Source organism: Melanotaenia boesemani, chromosome 8, assembly GCF_017639745.1.
Source record: "Melanotaenia boesemani isolate fMelBoe1 chromosome 8, fMelBoe1.pri, whole genome shotgun sequence".
NCBI classification, from domain to species: domain Eukaryota; kingdom Metazoa; phylum Chordata; class Actinopteri; order Atheriniformes; family Melanotaeniidae; genus Melanotaenia; species Melanotaenia boesemani.
Window position 1 is genome coordinate 1,202,837 of NC_055689.1, and position 15,352 is coordinate 1,218,188.

The 15,352-nt window shown below is 42.7% G+C and overlaps 1 protein-coding gene across 2 annotated transcripts in view; it reads left to right on the forward strand.

The window, feature by feature from the left end:
- The window catches only part of kcnn1a (potassium intermediate/small conductance calcium-activated channel, subfamily N, member 1a), a 147,910-nt gene extending 134,699 nt beyond the window's left edge, over nucleotides 1-13,211 (forward strand). For both annotated transcript variants that reach the window (XM_041991453.1, XM_041991452.1), the window contains 2 exons: nucleotides 834-903; nucleotides 12,728-13,211. In XM_041991453.1, the coding sequence (XP_041847387.1) occupies nucleotides 834-903; nucleotides 12,728-13,033 (376 nt within the window). In that variant the 3' untranslated portion in view covers nucleotides 13,034-13,211. The remainder of the gene's footprint in view (nucleotides 1-833; nucleotides 904-12,727) is intronic.
- The last annotated feature ends 2,141 nt before the right edge of the window (nucleotides 13,212-15,352 follow it).

Sequence of the window (15,352 nt, forward strand, 5' to 3'; positions counted from 1 at the left end):
TGTGTGTGTGTGTTAGTGTGTATGAGACCATGAGACCACTGTTTTATGGAGGGCAGTTTGTGCATAGACAGAAAATGTAGGACTTGATTCCATATCAGAAAACACATATACCCACCAAAAGTGGGAAAAGACACATTGCAAATACACGGGAGACTGTCATGTTGTATGGGTTTTTTTTTTTTTTTTTTTTTTTTTTACTATATTTTTATATTTTCTTTCTATTAATATTTTACAGACGTCTTCTAACTAAAAAGCCATCTGAGTACAAGTTCCAGTACTCTAGGAAGCAATTCCCCTAAACAGGATATAAGAATGTCACATCGCCCACCCCTACTCAGAAGAAGACCATCTCTCAGAACCAAAACTCCTTATTTGGACATAAATATCTGCAGCTGCCTACTACTGCAGGCAGGCATTGTGAAAAATTTAATAAAAATGAGTTGAACATGGGTGTGGTATGCTTCTGTAATTCTGCATGTTTTGGCTGATATTCTATCTACCAAGATCAGGAATGCTTGCTTACTATACGCATCTATTCATACTGTATATATACAAAAATATATACAGTGTATGTCTGCACAGATATGTAAATGATGTTTGCAGTGCATGTCTCTTTCTTGATGTCATCAATAAGAGAAAACTCCTGATAAGATGTGTTTTTCCTCCTTTTTCTTTTTCTCTATTGACCTCCTCTTGTCCCTCTAACCCCAAACAACCTGCTCCACTCTGGCAAACCACATATCCTCCTTTTCTCTTCCTATTTCCTGACTTTACCTTTGTTACGTCCCATTTTCCCTCTTTTTCCTGCTCATACTTCCCTTTGGCAAACTCAGACTGCGCAGCGTGAAGATGGAACAGAGGAAACTCAACGATCAGGCCAACACCTTGGTGGACCTGGCGAAGGCAAGTCCAATAAATCCCCTAGTTAAAGTAAAATGGTTACTTGTTTTTACCAAAGTTAAAACATTTTTTCTGATTAATATTTTTAGATAAACAACAAAGCCAACCTGTTCCATGAGAGGGAAAACTTGTTCAATGTGCTTCTTCTTTTATGTAAAGAGGAGAGGGTGTAACGTACTTCAGCTGGTTGGCCATGCGTCCTCATGTGGAGGATTACTGCCTTAAAAAAGTAGTCTGTTACATGACTGCAATACTTCCTACAAAAAGGAACTCTTTGGAAAACATTTATGTTGTGAAGTTTAACCAGTCCTTGTCCACTTTTGTTATGAAGTTATATGAACCTTTTATAACCAGACACAATCCAGAGCAATCCAGTTCATTCTAGGCCAATTGTAATCCAATTAAAACAAATCCAATATATGATCCACAGTAGTCCAGTTTCTAATAACTGTGTTCATATAAACAAAGTTAAAGAACCCGACGTCAATGACAACGACAGCAGATATTTCTACATGCAGAGTAAAGAGAGCAGAGAGGAGCCCAGTACATCATGGCATGTCACCCAGCAGCCTCGAACTCTAGCAGCAGAACTAAAGGATGGATCAAGGTCACCAAGCCAGACCTGTTGTAAAATTTATCAGGAAAGAAAGTTAGAAGATGTTCTAAAGGTAGAGATACCTGAAGCCAGACTGGGAGCCGGTTCCACAGAGAGGGGTCTGATAACTGGAGGATCTTCTTCACTACATAAACAGCAACATGGTCATTCATTTCTCTTAATGGCAGCTACAGCATCCAGTATGCTGAAGTATACTGCATCTTCAGTATACTGAAGCATTAAAAACGTTTTGGATTTTGGAACAAAGATATGTGTTCATGTGTTAATTGTTTTTACTTACATGCATTTTACTGTAGCTGAGGCCTGCTGAACATGCTTCACAGATTGTCACAAAGCATATGCACAGTTAAATTTCCAGAGCCTTGTTAGAGGTCTTTCCTTTCTGCCTCTGTGGGTGCATAGCCTAATCATGAACAGTTTCAAGTTTGAAGTTGTTTGTCACATGCACGTGCAAGATGGCAGTGAAATGCAGTCGTACATACATCCAAGGCTGTGCACTTACAAGTTAAAGGCAAAATAAGTAGCATTGACAACTAGTGTTTCAAATCAGAACTGCAGTCGAAAGAGAAAAACACGGAGAGAGTGTCCCTCCCCCTTTCCGCCTCGGAGAGTTATGCCAGGTTGCCGGTTAGTGAGAATCTTATGGAGGATGGATAAGATAACACCAGCATACATCATGATGACGAGCGAATTCACACACAGGAAGTTGCTATGCTTTGCAATGCTAGCGCTAATTTAACACGCTAATTTACATTAGCATAAAATAGAGTGTTAACAAAAGCTACATTAATCAACAAGTGCCACGCAGCGGCAGTTTTCCCTTAGTCAACGGATCACCACCTGGTGGTGAGTTGGCTCAGACTGAGGATGCCGGTCAGGTCTGGCAGACCACTGTCTGCCGGAGTCCCCTCTGAGAAAGAGTTTCAACTCCCATCTCTGGCAGTGCTTCAACCATGTCCCGGGTGAGGCGGGGGGCATTGAATCTGAGTGGGCTCTATTCCGTGCCTCTATTGTTGAGGCGGCCAACTGGAGCTGTGGCCGTAAGGTTGTTGGGGCCTGTAGCAGTGGAAATCCCTTTACTCATTGGTGGACACCAGCAGTGTGGAATGCCGTCAAGCTGAAGAAGGCCTATGGGACTATCGGTAGGCTAAGCAGATAGAGAATGACTTCCAGACGGCTTCAAGAAGAATCTGGTCCACCATCCGGTGGCTCACAAGGGGGAAACAGTGCTCCATCAACACTGTGTACAGTGGGGATGACGGGCTGCAGACCTCGACTCGGGACGTTGCAGGTCAGTGGAGGGAATACTTCGAAGACCTGCTAAATCCCACAGACACGTCTTCTGACAAAGAAGCAGAGTCAGGGGATCCTGGGGGGGCCTCTCCTATCTCTGGGGCTGAGTTGGTTAAAAAGCTCCTCGGTGGCCAGGCCCTTGGGGTGGATGAGGTCTGCCTGGAGTTCCTTAAGGCTCTGGATGCTGTAGCTGTCTTGGCTGACACACCACTGCAGCGTTGCGTGGACACCGGGGACAGTTCTCCTGGACTGGCAGACCGGGGTGGTGGTCCCTCTCTTCAGAAAGGGGGACTGGAGAGTGTGCTCCAACTAAAGGGGGATCACATTCCTCAGCCTCCCTGGTAAGGTCTATTCGGGGGTCCTGAAGAGGGGGGTCCATCAGATAGCGGAACTTCAGATTAAGAGGGAGTATGGTTTTCTTCCTGGTCATGGAACAGTGGACCAACTCTAGACACTCCTCAGGGTCTTGGAGGGGGCTTGGGAGTTTGCTGAACCAGTCCATATGGGCTTTGTGGATGTTCAACCGTGTCCCCCGAGGACTGTTGTGGGGGGTGTTCTGGCAGTATGGAGTGCCGGACCCTCTTGTACAAGCTGTCCAGTCCCTGTATGACTGGTGTCAGTTGTTTCCGGTGAGGGTGGGACTCTGCCAAGGCTGCCCTTTGTCACAGATTCGGTTCATAACTTTTATGGACAGAATTTCTAGGATCAGCCGAGGCGTTGAGGGGATCCGGTTCGGTGGACTCAGGATTGGGTCTCTGCTCTTTGCAGATGATGTGGCTCTGTTGGCTTCGTTGGGCCGTGATCTTCAGCTCTCACTGGAACGATTCGCGGCCGAGTATGAAGTTGCTGTGATGAGAATCAGCACCTCCAAATCCGAGACCATGGTCTTCAGCCAGAAAAGGGTGGAGTGCTCTCTCCAGGTTGGGAATGAGGTCCTGCCCCAACTGGAGGAGTTCACGTATCTCGGGGTCTTGTTCACGAGTGAGGGAAGGATGTAGTGGGAGGATCGACAGGCGGATCGGTGCGGCGTCTGCAGTGATGCTGACTCTGCATCGGCCTGTCGTGGTGAAAAAAGAGCTGAGCCAAAAGGCAAAGCTCTCGGTTTACCGGTCAATCTACGTTCCTACCCTCACCTATGGCCACGAGCTGTGGGTAGTGACCGAAAGAACAAGATCGCGAATACAAGGGGCCAAAATGAGTTTTCTTCGCAGGGTGGACGGGCTCTCCCTTAGAGATAGGGTGAGAAGATCGGTGATCCGGGAGGGGCTCAGAGTAGAGCCACTGCTCCTCCACATCGAAAGGAGCCAGATGAGGTGGCTCAGGCATCTGGTTAGGATGCCTCCTGGACGCCATCCTAGTGAGGTGTTACAGGCATGTCCCTCTATGAGGAGGCCCCAGGGAAGACCCAGGACATGCTGGATGGACTACATCTCTCGGTTGGCCTGGGAATGCCTTGGGATCCTCCCAGACTGGAACAAGCTGGTGAATGTGGTCGGCAAAGAGAGGGAAGTCTGGGATTCCCTGCTTAGGCAGCTGCCCCCGCAACCCACCCTTGGATGTGTGAAACAAAATGGATGGATGGATAATGTTATTCCACTTTAAATTTTAAAAAACAATGTTTATTTTTGCTATCTATAAAGGACTTTGACATTGAATTACTAGAAAAGTACACAGTAAAAGTATTTCATATGAATTGTGTCAGTAGTATAGGAAGTACTTAGTCCAGCAGTACAGGTTCTTTGAACTACTTATTGAAGAATGTGATATTATTCTACTTCAAATATAGACGGTAATGCTTCTTTTGCTTTGTCTAAAGGACTTTGACATTGAATTACTGGAAAAGTACACAGTAAAAGTGTTTTATATTGATTGTGCAAGTAGTGCAGGAAGTACTTAGTCCAACAGTACAGGTTTCATAAAGTACATATGGAAAAAATTGATTTTATTCCACTTCAAAGTTAGACAACAATGCTTCTTTTTGCTATCTGTAAACATTAATTTATTCATTTATTTATTTTAATGTCAGGCAAAGTTTCATGTTATTGCTATCGGAAAGGGACCACAAGACAAGACAGACAGAGAAAGAAAGAGAAATACTTTATTTTGAAATCCGGAGCCGTTTGTTCGTGTTCATGGGGAGACATCATCTGTGTTTACATGTTTTTAGGACTTTGTGTACCTGGTCTTTTAATTGTTTGCTGCCTTAACTGTCTTTGTTGCTGATAGAAATGGTTTTACTGAGCTGGTAGCTGAGATTCTGGACTTTCTGTGGATACCACACATGTTTATAGTTACATTAACAAACCTGACGCTACACCCGGAAACGAGATGTTAACCCTTAACTCCTGGTAGCGGAGGCTGCAGGTGCAGAGGTGAAGCTAAACAGTCAAGCTAGGAATGAAAGTTTAGAGAAATTATAGCCAGAAATGTGGATAATGAAGCAGTGAAGGTGCATGGATGGACGTTATTGTGCATATTGTGAACTTTTCTCTCTCCTCACCATCTAGAAGCTGTGAGATTCTAATCCTGCTTTCTGTCTGTTCACCAAATATTTTAACTGTTGCTGTTTAAAGAGAAAACTGCTGCTAAACCTGTTTATGTGTTTAGTGCAGGGGTCTGCAGCCTTTCCAATCCAAAGAGCCATTTTTCCCTCAGCCAGCTAAATAAAACTGCTTTAGAGACGCAGATGTTACCAGACTTTTCAAAAAGGAAACTTAATATATATTTTTAATAAAGAGCCACCATAGAATGTTTGTTATTTTTTAAGAACCACATTTTTATTTCCATTTTTAGGTTTTAAAATAAAGAAAAAATATAAAACCTTTATAAAAAGAAGATAAACAGATTTTCTTCTAAGGGATGTAGATATGATGTAAAAGAAAAAAAAGTCCATGGTTTCCAACCTAATGACAAAAAAGACAGATTTAAAAAAATATTTTAGCCACGTATTTAGAGGCATTGTGGAAGGTCCAGAGTCGCAGGTTGGAGACCCCTGATGTAGTGTCTGTAAACCAAAATTTCTGTGTTTTCTTTATATATCTGTTGGCCTTCTTTTAAAGGAGACATTTTGCGCCTAACAATGCGATCAATTGCGATTTATCGCTGTTAAAAATCTTAATTGTCGCCCAGCAATTGCAATATATATATATATATATATATATACCAGAAACAATGTACATGGTGTGCAATAAATGAACCTTTGAATAGTGCAAGTCCCCACAGGGTAGCGTTCATAGTTCTGTCAGCCTGAGGGAAGAAGCTTCCCAAGGAGGATTGTGTTCACCTTAATCGCACAGACAGCTGATCAGCTGTGTTTGCAGCTTCTTTTACATCCTCGAAAGTGCAAATATGGAAACCCCAGAATTCCTTTTTGATGCTGCTAGTGAGGAAAAAATTACAGGTTACATACTGTGTATATGCAAATGCAAATATCTTTTAATAGAGACTGCTCATCCAACATCTGAGCAAACCACACAGAATTTCAGCCCAAGAAAAGCAAGTTTTAAAGCTGGAACATGGACTTGACAGCACACTGAAAACAGTTATGGCTCAGTAGCTTGTGTCCTGCTGACCTATCACAGTAGAAAGAGGGTTCAAAGAAGGTGAATTACTATAGCTTCAATTGATGTGGATGGCATTTCCACTCCAGAGAGTTTTCTGGTAGGTTCTAAGGCCAACCCCTTTAATGTGTGTTTACTTGCCCTTACTGTTCCCAATGGATGAAACTATCTGTGAGCACCCCACAGTAGTTCAACAGCTCTGTTTTTAGCCCTGCAGAGAAAGAACCCTTTGATGTGTGTGTGTGTGTGTGTTTGTGTATAATCACAGTTAGAGATTTGAGGCTAAGCCTACTGTAAGGGGAGCCAGGATGATAGGTTAGAATGGGGAGTTAACACCAACTCCCACCCCAGAAATTGGGTGCCAAGCCCCGATGATGATGAATGAGAGAGCAACTGACCTGAGGGATGAGCTCGTGGCTAAGATAAGAGCCCAACACCGACTAGGAAGAATGAGTGAAGTACCACTAGAAAGTCTTCTAGCTGATGTGAATGCAGCAATGAAAACAATCCCTACTGCGACCATCATTGGAACCAATGAGCTGATATACAGCATCGCATCAGTGATCCTGGAGATGCTGGGCCAACATAACATTAATATAAAGGACAAGAAGGAGGCACCATGGAGGAGGTTGGAAGCCACAATCAAGGCAACTCAGAGAGAAGTTAGTAACCTGTCAGAACTCCAGAAGGCTACAGCCACAAGAGGGGTGCCCAGGAGGTGCAGCCAGGTGTCCATACCTGAGGCCCTGGAGCAGTGGTGTAGTCCAGGTTACATTCGGGTATATGGAATTACCCACTTTTTTCAGTCAGCATAGCGTATACCCACTTCACCAGTGATGTGGACCATTCAGTTATACCTGCAAACCTAATTGTCATTTTTTCACAAGAGATTGTTGGGCCATGACCCACCCTACTCTGCCTCTCCAACTAACTAGTACCCTTGGTGTAGACTTGGGTAGGGTTCAGTCAGAATTTCAGGAGCGAAAAAAAGAAAGAACATCAAGAGATATTTTAGAGTAAGCCAGTGTTAAAGTTTAAATTACAAATACATTATTTTCCAACTGCCTTTGTGTCACGAGTAACTGTGATAACAGCAGCCACTAGGCCAAAAAATGTGTTTCCTTTTCATAAATCAATGTGTTATTTTGTCAGGTGACAGAATCAAAGCTGCAGATAGTTCAGAGAGAGGAGGAGATGATGAAGGTGAAGAGGAAGGTGAGCTTTACTTCTCAGAGATGTGACTTGATCTACGTATTTGATTCACATCTAATCCAAGTCATAATGCCAAATACTGAACTGTTTATCTGACCTTCACATAATATTCTACAGACTTATAATAACAATAATAATAATATTAATAAAAATGTTTGATACAGATCCCTGCAAAAAAAGAAAAAAAGGACCATAATAATTTTACCATTGGTTGCAATTAAAGAAAAAGAAAAAATGAGAAAAACTCAAATAATGATCAGCATTTCTTCTAATATCACAAACTCTATGCAGCTGCAATTAGCCAAAGCGATCACATAAAGATTTTATTATTCAAAATTATTACAGCTATAAGGATGGTGACATACTGTGTAACAGTGGTTTATCATGATTAAATATATATATATTAAAATAATTATCTGTTAATGGTGACATTTTCCTTCAAGGTTTCATTAAGTTGATAAATAGAAGTAGTGAATTTCTTGTAGTGAGGGATTAAAGACCATTTCTGTTTATGAAAGCAGTTTTCGCTGTGGTGTGGACAATATTGATGTGAAGCAAATATACTAACCGATCTCTTCATCCCATAAAATAAAAATGTAAAATATACTTGTATTCAGTTTAGCAATAATACTGGATCTTAATGTTGGTCACTGAACAGAATATTGTGTATATTGTATAATCATAACTGCAGTAAAACAATTGTCATTCAGGGGCTCTGCAGACTAATGTCCCTACCAATGTGAAAATCAAACCTAGGCCCTTGGCTTCACTGCTTCACTGGTTTACTTGGTGAACTTTAGCCGAGGAAAACTCTGCGAACCATTTACAAGTTTACTTTAAAATTTCACCCTTGGAATACCTGATGAGCCGAGCTATTCAAACTAAAATTAGCATTCACAGTTATAAACGTCCGTGTGAATATCAACCAGTAGCTCAGCTAATGTAAGCAAAGCTACACTTGTGGAGCTAGCCAGCAGTTCTGCTAATGTTAGCAATGCTACACCGGTGGAGTTAGCCAGCAGCTCATCTAATGTTAGCGATGCTACACTGGTGGAGTTAGCCAGCAGCTCATCTAATGTTAGCGATGCTACACTGGTGGAGCTAGCCAGCAGCTCTGTAAACATTAGCCCGACACCCACGCCCGCCACGTCCCCTGTAGGGATGCTTGCAGGGAAGGAGACGCTGCCTCTTCGCCAACAGCTAATGATGTAGGAACAACTTCTGATGTTTTTATTTTTATTTTTTGCTAGACATTGTAAAATGCTGTTAAAACCATGTCAGGGGCCGACAGATCCAAGAAACCTGGTTGGGATAGATTACTTTTTTTGTTTTGCTTAGTTTTGGTGACTTCTGAAACATGGACACTGCGAAATGTTGTATGTTTGTGTGGGTGTGTCCATCTGGATGTACCGAACCAAACAATACAAAAGGAAAAAAACCAATACCAGGAAAATACACCAGCTGTTCTACACTAACCCAGCAAAAGTGTCCTCCAGTGGCAGGTAATACCACACGCTAACCCAACAAGGCTGGAGACTGAACAATACTGGAAAATCATATGGAAGAAGGGGGCATCACATAACAGTGAAGCACAGTGGTAGAAAGAACTAAGAGTGGACCACAGCTCCTTCCTTGAACAAAGTCCAGTGACTATCACAGTGGCAGATATCCAGCAAAGACTCTCAGGTATGAAGAACTGGTCAGCACCTGGCCCGGACATGATCCATGCCTACTGGTTAAAGATGCTAACTTCACTCCATGAGCGCCTAGTGACACAAATAAATCAGCTGCCAGTTCTGATACTGAAAGATCCCCAGAAGGAAACAGTTCCATCCAGCTATCAACCCATAACCTGTCTCTCTACAACATGGAAGCTAAGATAAGTGGGCACATGATCAATACTTGACAGAGACATAGAAAGCATTGGTAAAGGTACCAGAGGATCCAAACACCAGCTGCTGGTTGATAGAACTGTTGCCTGAGACTGTGAAACCAGACAGACCAACTTGTGCACTGCCTGGATTGATTACCAGAAAGCCTCTGACTCAATACCACATACATGGTCCTGGAATGCCTGAAGCTGTACAAGATCAACACTCTAAGAGCCTTCACTGCTGACTCAATGAGGCTGTGGCAGACACCCTGGGGCCTTAAGTACCAGGGCAATGGAGGCCCAGATCTACCACACCAGGCAGGACCCCAGATCTACCACACCAGGCAGGAACCCAGGTGCAGGCTGTGCAAAGAGGCCCCTGACACAATCCAGCACCTCACAGCAGGGTGCAAGATACTGGCAGGCAAAGAATACATGGAACACCATAACCAACTAGCCGGCATAGTGTCCAGAAACATCTGTGCAGAATATGAACTGGAGACCCATAGGCCCCAATGGACACACCCCCAAGTTGGTGGAGAATGAGAGGGCTAAAATGCAGTTGGACTTCCAGTTACAGACCAACAACATGGTGGTGGCCAACCAACCGGACATTGTGATCATGAATAAGCAGCAAAGGCTGTAGCCATCCCAAACCATGGAAATATCAGGAAGAAGAAACACAAGGACCTGGAGAAATAACAAGGACTCAAGCAAGAGCCGGAGAAAGCCTGGAAGGTGAAGGCAACAGTAGTACCAGTGGTCATCGGAGCACCGGGGGCTGTGTCCCCCACCCTCAAAAAGTGGCTTCAACAGATACCTGGAGAACCATCACACAGCTAAGATACTGGAGGACCCTCAAGCTCCCAGGACTCTGGTAGAGGACCCGGGCTGGAGATGACCCCGGCATACCCAGGGGAGATGGGAGGGAGGGTGAGGAAAGGGTTTATATATATATATAACTGTCAAAAATAGCGTGTTAAACTAACTAATTTAAGTAAGTAATATTTTTAATGCATGCGCGGCATGACAAGTGCCAGACATCCGTCATTTTTCTGTTATGTCAGCAGGACATGCAGAAGCACGATGGAAAGATGAGCCGGGTGGATCTATGGAGGGACTTGAGAATAAACAGCATTAATGGAGCAACTCATGGACGTTGCCTCCGTGGAGAATGGGGGTGTTTTAAAACACTCTCTTTTCCCGGTGAGAGGGTTCCACACCCACACTTTTGATGCATTTTATTTATTTTTTTTTTTTACATATCCTGCTTTTAGCATAAATGTGTCTACTCTAGAGGATTTTTGGTCGTCTCATTGCTTTTGCAGCTGATCAGCTGAGGAGGAGGAAACTAGCGTTCATGGTTCACACCGTCACATATTTACCCAAAAGTCTTGTTGTTGGCAGGACCTTCTCTAACACAATAGCTGGCTGGTGATAGACAGGGTTTATACTTCAGTATGCAGGGGCGGGTCTAGAAAAGTTCTGATGGGGGCCAGGCAGGAGCACTGACCAGAAAAAAGGGGGGCACAGATGAGACCTTTTTTAGGTTTAGATTTTATAAACTATCAAACTGATTATTACAACTAAAGTGATCATCTGATGTAAAAAATGTGAATGAAAACGAGTAAACAAGCAGCCAGTGATGTGTTTGATTAGCAGATATTTACTTTGGGTGATGCTGCTGTAGGACTTTTACCACTGCTGCACAAACACTCACACTTCAATGATAAAAGGAAAAAGCTGTTTTTATCCAGATTTGCCAAAAAAACAGGCAAATTTTAGACATATACATGGTGATTAATCCTGATTAACTTGAAAGTTGATTAATTTGGTTGAAAATTTTAATAATTTGACAGCCCCAATATTTACGTTTTTATATATATAAACCTTATTAGGGTCTCCTGTTTGATTACTTGTTGACAAAACTGAGGAAGAAAGAGGATTTAAGAGACTTTGAACGTGGCATGGTTGTTGGTCTGAGTGTTTACTGGGATTTGCACCCATAACCATCTCCAGGGTTTCCAGAGATGGTCTGAAGAAGAGAAAATATCCAGAGCAGCAGTTGTCTGGACCAGGATGCAGCAGAAGACACACCGGGTTCCTCCTGCCAGCTAAGAACAGGAAACTGAGGCTACAATTCACGCACACTCACCAACACTGGACAATAGAAGATGGAGAAACATTGCTGGTCTGATGAGTCTCCATTTCAGCTCCACATTCAGATGCTCGGCTCAGAATCTGCTGGAAACATCATGAAAACATGGATCCATCCTGCCTTGGATCAACGCTTCAGGCTGCTGCTGGTGTAACGGTGGGGGGAGATTTTCTTGGTCCACTTTGGGCCCCTTAGTACCAACGTGGCCTGGTTTAACCAGCACAGCCTACCTGAGTATTGTTGCTGACCATGTCCATCCCTTTATGACCACAGTGGAGCATCTTCTGATGCTACTTCCAGCAGGATAATGCACCATGTCACAAAGCTCAGATCATCTCCACCTGCTTTCTAGAACATGACGATGAGTTCACTGGACTCCAACGGCCTCCACAGCCACCAGATCTCAGTCCAGTAGAGCAGCTTTGGGATGTGGTGGAACGGGAGATTCTCATCATGGATGCAGCCGACAAACCTGCAGCAACTGTGTGATGCTGTCATGTTAATATGGAGAAAACTTTTGAGGAAGGTTTCCACCACCTTGGTGTGATAGACTGATATCACATCAAGAGTTAAGGCAGTTCTGGAGGAAAATGGGGGTCCATTTGAGTTGAGTGTGAGAGAGACAATACAAAAATAATTCCCTAAATGTATATACTGTAGATCTCACTTACTGTAGCACTGACCACTACTGCGACAAATAATGAAGATGCTTTCAATTACATAATGGATTGTGTCTACTGAACGCATAAAGCATTAATGATTGTCTCCAGCCATAAGTGGAGTGGAGCTGCTGGCTGTGAAATCCATGAGAAGATAAAATCTGTGCTGACTTGCTGTATCTATACTCCACCTATTTGTAATTCCAGACAGGGTGTCTTTCTCTTTACACTGGTTAAGTAAATGTAAAGTCTGTACTTGTGAAATTTATGATAATGAAAGGTACGTTATCTTTTTCTCACAAGCATTTTTACTGTATGCATACCGTATCTGCAAATTTTAGCTGTTGCTGATAGCTTTGTGGACAGTTTGTATTTTTTCATGTCATTTCTTTGTTTCTTCTGTCTTTCTGTTCTGGCCTCTCCCAAAATGCCTTTTTTTCTTTCTCTCGTTATCAGACCCAGAATGTGATGTATGACCTGGTGTCGGAGCTCCAGGAGCGCAGTGAGGAGCTGGACAAGCGCATCGGCACACTGGAGGACAAGCTGGACTCAGTGACAGGCAGCTTGCAGGCGCTGCCCTGCCTCATCTCCCAAGCCATAACTCAGCAGCAGCAGGACTTCCTGGACGGCTTTGTTCACCGCTTTCGGCCCGCTTCGCTAGCATCGGAGCGTTCTGAACACTCTGAGCGATCTTGGACTTCCACCACCCGTAGGCGCCGCTCTCCTTCCACAGCACCACACACCTCTTCTGATAGCGGATAACCTTGAGAAACCCCTCTGTAACCACCATCAGGTCCCGCTTTTCCCAAACTAACAAGCCACCTTATTCGTCCCTGTATCCATTTGCAAGTCCATGTCTGGACTAATGATGAACCCATACCTTGACCCATACCCAGTGCTCTCTTTCCCAGTCATCCCCTTTTTCCACATCAACCAAAAACCCCCCAAAAAAACCCATTCCTCTGTGGCAAGGCATTTCAGCACTGGCCTGGCTGGATTAGAGCTACTCAAAAAGAACCAAGGAAGGCAAACAAAGACTAAGGAAAAAAGACAAGTGCATCCAAAAAAAGACAGAGATCAAAACAACAAAAAAAGAAAAAAAACAAGATAAGTAGAGATGTGGTTTATGTTTTAGCCATTGTATGGCTGTTCAAGTTAGCTTTTTTGTAAAAGCCCTTACTGACTGAGTTCAGGGTCACTGGGGTGAGAGCTGGCTATCACATCGGAGGGTCCTTAACAACGAGGGGAGGTTGGTCTGTGGAGCTGAGGGCTTTGGCTCACCTGCTGGCCTCCATGGATGACATCCGTCCACCCATCTGTCCAGTGAGGAGAGCGAGGCTAACCATGACTTCCCTCACAAAAAGACAAGTGTCATGGACTCTATCACATAGGTTAGGGTGGAAGCTTTAGAAGCTTTGAAAGCTCTGACTTGATGTTAATGTTGGAAAAAGCACCTGCAGTGAGGTAAGATAAGAAACTGTCACACAGAGGAAAATCAAAGGGGATGCATATAGCATTACTACTAGGTAGGAAAATTTAAATATTTGCCAACTTCAAGGTATCAACTTCCTTGTTCTTACCAAGGGAAAAAGAGCGACTATCTTTTTTTAGTTACATATTGACATGTGATTTTTTCAGTGCCTGAATGTATAAATAGTAGAGGGTTATTTAATTACTAATTTCAGAGCTTTTTTACGATGTTACCGGTCTGAATACAGCATTGCATTCCTTTTTCAGATACATTCCTCTCCAAAAATGTAAAGAAAATGTCTTAATGTGATGCATAACATTGCCTCCATAACACTGCGACTCTTTTTAAAACTTTTTTTTTCTTATTTCTACTAACACAGTGACAAATAAAAAGTTCAGAGAATAAGCAAAGGTCAGAGAGAACATTGTCGCAGAGAGAGTTCACTTTTAGTCGATGATGCACACAACTATGAAATATGAAATGATCGACCTGTCTCACTACGTCTAATTAGAGCTTCCTTTGGTCTTTGGAAAACAACATGACTTGAAGCATGTCGGCGTGAAGCCTCACGTCTTGGTTGGACTAAGAAACCAGCCCTGATCACTTCTTCCTCCTTAAATATTTACATGATTTTGTTTTATTATGTTACTTCTGTTTGTTTGTTGCTCTTCTTTCTTTTATTGTTTTAAAATTTTTACCAAACTAGCTTTTTTATGACTAGGATATTTAGCATTTTTAGGGTTGCGGGAGCTAGAGAGTCGCAGTAATGTAATTCTGTGATGCATTCCTTGTTTAGAATATGAGGTGAGGAAAAAACCACTGATAAAAAAATAATCCTTAAAAGATAGAAATAAAAATGCTGACAAAACTTTGATGGAATTGATCACTCACCAAATATAAAATTCCCTTACTGGCTTTCTTGCTGACTTTTTGACTGTTATCATTCTTACGTCTGCACTGTAAATATCAAATAAGCTTTAAATTAGCTCGGCTGACTGATTCACTTTGGCGGTTAAGTCTATAAATGAGTTTCAGTCTAATGTATAAACATTTTAATTTCTGATTTTCAAAAAAATCTGCAAAATAAAAGGATGACTTTATATGTGTTTCCATCAAGTAATTAACATGGGTTGGTTAAATGAAACAAAAAGTGTTGCAGATTCTTCAGGCGGAAAATTATTAAACATAAACTGATTAATTTATCATCCAATTTTTTTACTTCACAGTTTTATCCACAGTTGGGTACTGTTTGTAGTGAAACCAGAGTGCAGTGATTTGTTAAAAATCTGGTTTGAGTCATATTCTATTCTACAGGCATTTAGCAGACGTTTTTCTCCAAAGCCACTTACATCTGAAGGTGATTTACATCTGAAGGTGGTTTACATCTGAACGTGGTTTACATCTGAAGGTGGTTTACATCTGAAGGTGGTTAGGCAGCAGCATTAAGGGTCTTGCCTAACGATCCAAGTGGAAGGTGTTAAGAGTCATGCTTTGGGATTTTAACACAGGTCACCTGCCTGGGAGACGGATGCCCTGCCAACTGAGCAATCCAGCCCGGTCTAGTCTATAACAGGTGGTGTTGCCATGGTTCTGTCACTGGATTGTTTCTT